Source organism: Paramormyrops kingsleyae, chromosome 8 (assembly GCF_048594095.1).
Source record: "Paramormyrops kingsleyae isolate MSU_618 chromosome 8, PKINGS_0.4, whole genome shotgun sequence".
NCBI lineage: Eukaryota > Metazoa > Chordata > Actinopteri > Osteoglossiformes > Mormyridae > Paramormyrops > Paramormyrops kingsleyae.
In genome coordinates this window covers 26,434,033-26,443,506 of record NC_132804.1, presented here as the reverse complement: position 1 = coordinate 26,443,506, position 9,474 = coordinate 26,434,033, and the positions used below count along the sequence as shown (strand labels likewise).

Sequence of the window (9,474 nt, the reverse complement as noted above, 5' to 3'; positions counted from 1 at the left end):
CGATTAATGCTTATCAGGCTCCAGTTAAACAGTAAGCGCCAATGAGCGAAAGCCCTCCACCGTGAGTTAATGTCCAATCACTGTTGTGGCTCCACCCACTCGCCCTCTCACACTGACGTAACTGGAACTGAGCTCGCAGCTCGGTACGCAGACGCAGAAAAAAAGAAAAACAAACAAGTATGGCCGGCACTAGCGGAACAGTTGAGAGGCAGAAGTTTGAAGAAGCACCGGCTTCGTACAAATGTCCAGTATGGATTTTTTTCGGGTTCGATGTAGAATACAACGACCAGGGAGTCAAAACAGTTAATAGAAATGTCACTGTTTGTAAACATTGCTTAACACGTGTCCCATACGCTAATGGAAACACGAGCAATATGGCTAAGCATCTCAAGCATAGTCCTGCTGATATAACGGTTCCTGAACGGAGGACAGACGAAAAGGTAACTGCAGGTAAACAAGTGTCTATCGGAAAAAGCTTTTCAATTAACAGACATACCCTGCCACATCCGGTAAACATAAGAAAATAACCCGTGCAGTGGGAACATTCATTGCTAAAGATTTGCAACCCTTTTCTGTTGTCGAAGATGCGGGGTTTTGCCACTTAATTAAAACGCTCGACCCACGTTATGTTGTGCCCTGCCGTACACATTTCAGCGACGTTATAATTCGACGACCTCTATGACAAAGCGCGCAAAGCCATCGAAAACGATTTGGCTCAAGCACAGAGCCTCGAGTGGAATATAGAGTGTTTAGAGCACTTTAAGAGGCACTTTAACATTTTTTAAAGTGTTTTTGTTTACATTTTGTAAGTTTGAATTTTATACATGTATAGATATTTTATACATAAATAAGAGGCAGTTTATTATTTGTTTTCTTGTGTTATTTGTAGTGTTGTATTTAAACCGAACCGAAACCGTGGCCCAAATACCGAGGTACATACCGTACCGTGGGATACCTGTACCGTTGCACCCCTAGTGTGTATGTATATATGTGCATATATCTAACTCAACTTGGTTTACTGAACATAAGCTCGAGCAATGAGTACCCAGACGTTGATTTCTTTTTAATGTTTAAAAATGTTTACAATTTTTGCCGTCTTTTACCAAATGTTTACCAAATTAGATTTTACTGCATGCATTTTAAAGTCTCGTTCTATATCTGACAAACTATAAGACACTTTTATCATTAAAACAACTGCTGGCTAAGAGCCTGTAAACAAATCACTGTCAGTGATGAGCCACTATTCATCTGGAAGGCACATTTAAACAAGCTTAGAACAACAAAGATTAATGCAGTTCATGTTCTCTGGCTGCACAAGGATAATTTTTTTTCCATGATAAGTGACAAGAAAAGACAAAAAAAAAAAAAGGAGTCAGCTAGCTATTTATGCAAGCGGAGGTGAGGATTCGCTGTTTTTGACCCATGGCAGATGGACTATTAAACTGAACTTTGGTTTGCTCTGGAAAAGTCCATCCTGTTACACGCCTCAGCAGCCGTGACATCAGGTCATGTGTGTAGCTTGCATGAATTTACTTAATTTACACCCTTCAGCTTTTCCTATGCATGGTCACCCCAACATCGCCCCCTGCAGGTTGGCGGCGGACTTCTCAGCTAGCGGCGGGGGGCTGGCCCGAATCCCGAAGGGTGCGCACCGGTGACAGATCTGCACAAGGGTGGTGCGGAAGCGCTCGATGCGGAACGCGTAGACGAGAGGATTGACGGCGGAGTTGACATGCGATAGGAAGATGCCCAAGTACATGACGCCCTTGGGCACGTGGCACTTAGGGCAGAAGTAGAGTATGCAGTTCATGATGTGCAGCGGCAGCCAGCAGAGGGCGAACAGGAGCACCACCAGGCCCAGCGACTTCGCCAGCTTCAGCTCCTTGTTGAAGTATTTGCCGGTGTCGCTCGTCGCCTCCGCTCGCTTGCTCAGCTGCCGCCGGATGATGCGGAAGATCTCGGCGTACAGGGCGACCATGATGACCAGTGGCGCCACCACCCAGCCGAAGAAGTTGAAGTAGACCATGTAGTCCATGCTCATGACGGCAGTGAAGGTGCAGGCGATGGCGCCGCTGCTGAGGTTCCGCGGTGGCGGCTGGTTGTGCCAACCCAGCAGTGGCACGGCGCCCGTGAGCGCCGACAGCAGCCAGCACACGCAGACGGCGAGCCAAGCGCGCGGGTGAGTCACCACCAGGTTGTACCTACGGAATGTCGCATTTGACGTTGTCAATGACGCGCCATCGCTATGTAAAGCACCGCAAGTTCTAATTTCATGTTTACTATACTGATGAGTGGTATGGTGGCTCAGTGGGCTCAAATCCCCACCACTGCTTGTGTGTGTGTGTTTCTTTGTCCTCATTTGGTGGGGGTTTCCTCCCACAGACCAAAGGCACATTCTTCGGTGAACTGGTATCTCTGAACTGCCCATCGTGTGTGTGTGCCTTGAAATGGACTGGCACCCCATCTGGGATACTGCTTGGAATCAGCACCAGACCTCCCTTCCCCAAACCAGACCTCCCTTCCCAAAACCTGTATCAGATAAGCAGCTGGAAGATGGATTGATGAAACCATGTAACCATGGTACAAAACAAACAAACAAACATCATGCTAAATTCTTTGCATGCTTGCATTCAGAATCAGACTCGGATTCTCTCCAAATGGATTTTGTAATTATGTTTCCGATAAAGACAGCCACCATGAGTTGTGTTACAGAAATGTGCAGACGCTGTCGTTCCTTGAGTTGCTGAGTGAAGAGATCGGTCCATTCGTTGTCTTTTCATTCTGCATAAGCGGTCCTGACTGGCTGACACCCATGATGAATTGGGATGCTAAGGGGCCTCAGCCAAAAAACGCTTTGCAGTCCACTTTAAAAATGGCTCCTTCCCACAGACAGGAGCTTTTTAATTTGCTTAAAAGGTTTGGCCGCCCACTTCATTGATTTGCATTAAAGTAATACATGCTTGACCAGCAGGCTTCGGAGAGAAATTCAGAAAATGCATTTCAAGAATTCTAGGTAGTACAACTAGTTTATTTCAGGATCTTTGTTCACAAATGATAAATCTGTTAACCACCCATTTATACATCCAGCTTCCCACTGCTTATCCTGGTCAGGCTCCCCTGCAAACCTGGGTTCGACCCCAAGCAGCACAAGCAGGTCTCTCCCTGGACAGGATGCCAGTGTGATCCTATTATCATACTATTATAGATATTTCCATCCCAAGAATCCACTGACAGTACATTTTTCATATTTTTAATATTTGTAATGGCGTCAAATCTCTTCATTGGTCAATAAAACGACTTTGGAATTAAATTGCATTGTGGGAAATTCTGTCCAAGCAGCATGCACTAAATTAAATTAGGAATCAACTCAGAGTGAGAAACGTGCAACGTCTCTCAAAGTCTTTGTGCGTGCACTCAATGTGTAATTTATATATTTAAACAGTATATAAACCAATGTTACAGGGGCATTTTTTTGTAGGATATTAACATAGATTTCCTCATTTTTACTTAAGAATTTACCGCATCAAAAGATCTTTTATGCTGTGGACATTTGGGTTGGTTAAATTTCGAATTGTTTGATTTTAAATAATCCCCCCATACTTTTAGCATTCACCTGCTCAAATATTTTGACAGGTTTCCAGACCTTTCTCTAAACCTGAACCACCAGCCCCCTAACCACGGCGCCACCTACAGGCTGGTGCGCTCACCTGGTGGGGATCCTGACGCGCAGATAGCGGTCGACAGCGATGGCCAGCAGGGAGAGGATGGAGCTCTGGGTGAGGGCCAGCAGGAGGCAGGAGAGAGTGAGGCAGGTGTAGAAGTGCGTCTGCAGCCCCAAGCTGACCACCACGGCCAGCGGGATGACCAGGGCGCCCACGGCGATGTCGGCCAGCGCCAGCGACGCGATGAAGCAGAAGGTGGTGTCGCGCAGCGCTCGGCTGTAGCTCACCACCAGCACCACCAGCACGTTGCCCAGTACGGCTGCCAGGGCCACCGCCGTCTCCGTGGAGATGTAGAGCACGTCCAGGTGCTCGCGAGGCACCGAGGAGCCCCGCAGCGGCGACATGAGGGCCTCGAGCTTTCTGGCCCCTGGTCCACCTCCCTCCACCCCCAGCCGGTCTGCTCAGTGCAGGAACGCCTGCGCCGCCTCTTCCTGCACGATGCCGTCTGCGCTCCCAGACATCCTACTCCGCAGACAGGACCAGCTCCATCGTGCCCCCCCGCTTTGGACAGACTGCTTCGCCCGGGGAAGGTGCAAGCTATCAGCTACCACCCCCCAGCCCCCATCCTCCCCCCAGCCTGTGAGCCACCCCCCCCTCGCCTAACCTTCTCCCTCTTCAGCTTCCAACTCCCCCCCTTGCTTTCCGCTCATTGGTGCACAGCATTGATAGGTGGGGGGGGTCAGACATGGTATACGATGTTGAGATGAATGGGAGGGGCCTGCAGCTTTCTGCAGAGTCCCCCCCCCCTCCCCCCCATCAAGTTTTGGAGCCAAGCATACAGCAGAACGGCTCTGGCTCATGCAAAACACAGAGTCCTTGCACGGGACTCCGACAGGTGACTGCAGCGCTGCCCGGGACAGACTGCACTCTACATGATACATCCCATAATCAATCACCACAAGTGCTGTCTAACTTTTCCTATTGCCATTTGATTATAATATCAGATCATTCATCATAAAAAATGTCATCCAAATGCTCCTAGAGAATCTTTCACATATACAGAGTATCTAATAATATATATTGTATATAATGTGTGAAACTAAGAAAAATTCACCGTGATAAATACAGCCTGCTTGATTGAGTGGCCTTCCTGTGTGCAACAAAAGGCAGATCCTCCTTTGTATTCCTCCACATTTTGCGGGATTTGAGACGTGTCCTCCGTGTATCGGCGTGGCATCCAAGCGGCGTCCAATCAGCTCGAACACTGAATGAATCTGTGTTCATTTCTGTTTGGCTCGGAACGGATGTATTTAGGCCGATTTAATCGGAGAGCAGCCAGAACCTGTCAGGCAGAATGGGTGGGAGAACGCCCATGAAGGAGGGCTCCCTAAAGCTCCAGAACCAAGGTGCTATACTCCTACATCGTGAACCAACCTGACATTCGCTTCTATTAATATATTAGTGTGTGCTGTGCGATTTGAGCTATGGTGGATGTGCAGAATCCTTACTACTAGTTAGTATTGTCACTTGCTGTCTGAATGTCACACCGCCGTTCTTGCGGAATGTTTCGTGCCACTATATACCTGTATATGGATGGATGGACAATAACAGCTGCTTCATTTAACTTGATAAGTAGCACATTTCAACCAGGGCGTATTACATTGCAGTCCTGGTCTGTCCCGTGTTATATCCTCCTGAGACGCAAGGAAAAAGTGTCCTTCAATTTTAGGTTATTTGTCTTTGGAGGAAATAAGACAACTTATAATTTAGATTTTTTAAAATTTATTTTTATTTTTAATTTCACAGCATGTCCTCTTTAGTGTAGAACAGGAATAAATATGTTTCCTTACACGAGTGAAAAGATAGATGCAAAAACAAAATGTCCACTACAATGGACATAAATGAATGGGTGGGGTCTCAGGAGGATATTGGACATATTAGGTGAGATTAGATCTTGGCCAAACTCGAAAGTGACCGAATGTAGGTCTAACATCTCTGGGGGGTGGTGGGGGGGCGCTGCTGGAATATGATTGAGGCGGCAGATGACCCCCCCCAGTTGGCTGGAGGGAGGCATAAAAAAAAAAAACACCAGCATAGACGGGCTATCCTGCTTGGTCCTGAGTACGAGAAGAGCTTGGCAGTGCCGTCGGATGCCTGGGGGGGGGCGGTCCCTGTCAGCACTCTCAGTCCATTAAGGGCCTGGGGGGACGGGGGAACAGGGGGGGACACATAAACACCCACCTCTGATCCTCCTCTTTCTTCCGGGACAGAGCTAAGGGTCCCGCTTCCAAGTTCATCACGAGTGTCACAAACCCCCCCCCCCCCCCCCCCCCGATCGGACACCCAGTCACTGTTGTTGCTTTACCTTTAATGGTACGCTTCTCATTTCCTTAAAAGTGGTTTTGGATCCCAGTGCAAAGGAGCGCCAGCAGGATAACACAGCGTCAGCAATTTAGGGTCCAAAAGGCGCATCTTTCAAACCATTAGGAATTGGGGTTTTTTTTTTCTCCTTCAGACAGCTATCTGATGGCGGGGGCCTTACGCAGAGGTGGAGGTGGACTGTGACATAAGCAGAAAACAGAGAGAAGCTTAGCCAGATGTACTAATGTATTAGCCAGACGTAGCAGCAGTGTGTGAGTATGGACCTGTGTGCTACGCAGCATACCGCGAACATCTGATATGCAGCTTAGTAGTGCTGTAAGTTTGAGGAACAACCTATATCTTGAACTATTTTTAAACATTATGTAGAAATCTGAACGGTGGTGGGGGGGGGGGCATAGAGTCATTCATTGCATCTTCATTCTTTTCTAAATTTTCTAAAGCCGCATACCTCACGAGTCACGACAGACTCCACCTTGCAGTGCATGTCGGGATTTGGCTAATACTGCGAATGACGTAACATTAAACATACGGTCTAAAAATACAGTTTATTGGTAAATGTCAAATCACATCCCTCAGCAAGTAAACACTATCGTTTGTGTCACGCCACGGTAAGAAGCACCACCTGGATGCAGCCGCGCTGCAAAGGAGAGCCTCGCAGGGGACTTCGTTACGCTGACAGAGGGGTATGAGACTGTCCACCTTGCCTAAAAATCACATATAAGACACGGATGTAATTCAGAGCAGGCTGAGGAAGAGCAGGCTGAGGAAGAGCAGGCTGAAGTTGCCAGGGTATTTTTTCTCTGGAATTCATTTGTTGTGTATCAGGACTTCTAAGATTGTTTTGCAAAGTCTTTTACAAATCTCAAAGAATAGCAATAACACAAATTCAGATGAGTTATTTTTCATCTTTGAATCTTTAATAACTCAACTTCAGTTGTTGCATAACTTTTTTATTTAATGATTTTAATAAATATTCACACTGGACATTTCATTCAATTAAGGAGGATTTTTTTTAATTTCCTTCCTTGTGTGATGTCATATAATTAGGTACAGGCCGTTTGAATGATCCCCTCCCTAGTTTGAGCTGGCCTGGTACAGGGTGTGTGCTTTCTGTCATCATTAAAGAACTTGTGCTCAATAGTCAGGCATATATAAATGCTTTCTTATTTAAATTGTGTAATAGAAGGTTACCAACAAAGGGCCTGCATCACGATTTCTGTATCAGGATTTCTTGCTTAGCCGAATGACTTACTGGATTTAAAGTAGCCTGGGATAAATCCCATTTAAACTGGGGTACCTTAAATACAACATGTTATCTGTCTCAGAAAGAAATCTAGCTTTGTGATACAGAACCCAGATTGTTGGGTTCTGTTTTTGTAAACAACTTGTCTACAGTATATATTTATAGAAATGGAAATTTCTGTTTTTGATGTGGTGAGGTGAAATGCCTTGCTTAACTAACACACTGAGGTAAACTTCCCCCCCTGCCCTTCCTCCTTGGCTTAGATCCAGCATTCTTCTGGATTTGTAACCTGTTTGCCCGTAAATTAAATACTATTATCTCATTGACCCACATTTTCTGAAGGATGCCGGCCTAAGGTGAATGAGTTTTATGTGAGACCTTTAGGATTTATAAATCAACTTATAAATCAACAATCTGGTTATTTATTCCAAAATATTCTCAAAATATTTCAGGTTTTTTGTTATGTTATGTAGAGGCAGGACTCTTACGTGTAAGCTTACTGGTGAAAGACAGACTTCTATCCACAGAGTTGGCTCACATCCCAGGATGAGCGAAAGTGATTAACTCAGGGTACTTACACGAATTGCTCTGTAAAAGACAGACGTTTAGTTACTTTAGGGGAGATCATCAGCCTAAACAACTACAAAAATAATGCTCAGCAGTAGCTGGAAAAGCAATTTACAGCTTTACTTATATCTTTAATTTATTCGGTACATTTTCCCTAAATACCTTGCTGTTCACCTTCTTGACGAGTTCCTTCCAATTTGCAACTGGAAAATGTCCGATTATTGCATGGTCCACCACAGAGACAGCCTGAGGTGTAAAAACCCAGCCTCCCCGTTCGATGTCAGGCTGACGGAAGGGTACCCTGTGCTGCTAATTTCATTAATTTGTACCAGCTGCACATCAGCTCCACAAAATCACGCAGTATCTGGAAAGTTACAGGGAGCCTGGGCTGCTTAAAACGATAAGCGTGCCTTCCATGGAGACTCTGTCCCATGCGGAGGCAATGGTGGCCAGTGGTTTCCTGGGGACTGGACCGGTGGCCCATTGAATGAGCTGACATCTCCCTGGAAACCCAGGTGACAAGCAGGGCAAAAAATCTCCCGACGTGGGTGAAAACACCACCAATTTTCCCCAGTAAGCCCCTAGCAGAGTTGATCCAATAGGACCCTGTGGGTAACAGAAAATGTTAACCTGTTCACTGCCAGGATGAATGAGCAAAAATGTTAGCTATACTTGTAGAAAGATCACCTGATCAAATGCCCTACTGCAGAAAGAGCATCATATCACACTTATCAGTAAACAAAACAGGGGAATTTTAAGTAAGTTGCTATCTTGATCTTAAAATATAAAATGCAATTCATCCACTGTTTACAGCAGGGGTGCCCAATCTTATCTGCAAAGGGCCGGTGTGTATGTGGGTTTTTGGGATAACCTGTAGGTCAGCTGTTCAAACCCATGTGTGAGGACTCTTCAGCCAATCAGTCCTCTAGTTAGTAATCTAATTAGGGAGTTGCAGCGAAAACCCGCATACACACCGGCCCTTTGCGGATAAGATTGGGCACCCCTGGTTTACAGCGACTCTCATCTCATCTCTCTCGATCTCATTTCACGCATGATAAGAGGGGCTGGAGCCATATATTTGCAACAGCATTATGAAAGGGAGGGGTGTCTCAGCGGGTTACAATGCTGGGTTATAATGATCAGAAGGTTACCAGTTTAGATCTCCGGGTTGCCAGAATGATGTCGTCACTGATCCCCCGAGCAAGGCCCTTATCCCTTAATTGCCCCAGGGACCGTCTGACCCTGCTTTCTCAAAAAAACACACATCGCTTTAACTAAAAGCATCTGTTTCAAATGTAAGTCTGTTTCTAGAAATGACAGTGAGCATCTGTCTGACTAAAATATGTGCTATACTACGTTAATGTGAAAATATGCTTCAGATTTTTAAGATATAATTCTTGTGGTAGTTTGTGCCATTGTACATCCCCAAGACTAGCCAGGGGGCACTTGTCATCATATGTGTCTGTGGGTATTTCCCAACTGGTTTGGCGAGTGTAAGTCTAGGAAATTATGTCACTGAGTCAATTACAATTGCTTATGTAATGGCTTGGGAAGCAGGAAACTACAGACAGACCGGGCTTTCAGGTAACTGATGCCGGTTTAAAATATTCAATTTCAATA

General features: G+C 45.9%; 1 protein-coding gene across 1 annotated transcript; it reads right to left on the bottom strand.

Moving 5' to 3' along the window:
- Positions 1 to 433: 433 nt before the first annotated feature.
- On the bottom strand, positions 434 to 4,233 carry LOC111837482 (adenosine receptor A1-like). The gene is made up of 2 exons (XM_023799580.2): positions 3,708 to 4,233; positions 434 to 2,201 (listed from the first exon to the last, which is right to left on the bottom strand). The coding sequence occupies exons 1-2, from the start codon at positions 4,064 to 4,066 to the stop codon at positions 1,568 to 1,570; spliced, it is 993 nt and encodes a 330-aa protein (XP_023655348.1). The 5' UTR covers positions 4,067 to 4,233; the 3' UTR covers positions 434 to 1,567.
- Between the last annotated feature and the right edge of the window lie 5,241 nt (positions 4,234 to 9,474).

Excerpts from the sequence above, each read along its gene's own strand:
- LOC111837482 (XM_023799580.2), bottom strand. The coding sequence starts at position 4,066 with ATGTCGCCGCTGCGGGGCTCCTCGGTGCCTCGCGAGCACCTGGACGTG. Across the intron at positions 2,202-3,707 it reads CGCGTCAGGATCCCCACCAG|GTACAACCTGGTGGTGACTC; the intron begins GTGAGCGCACCA and ends GACATTCCGTAG.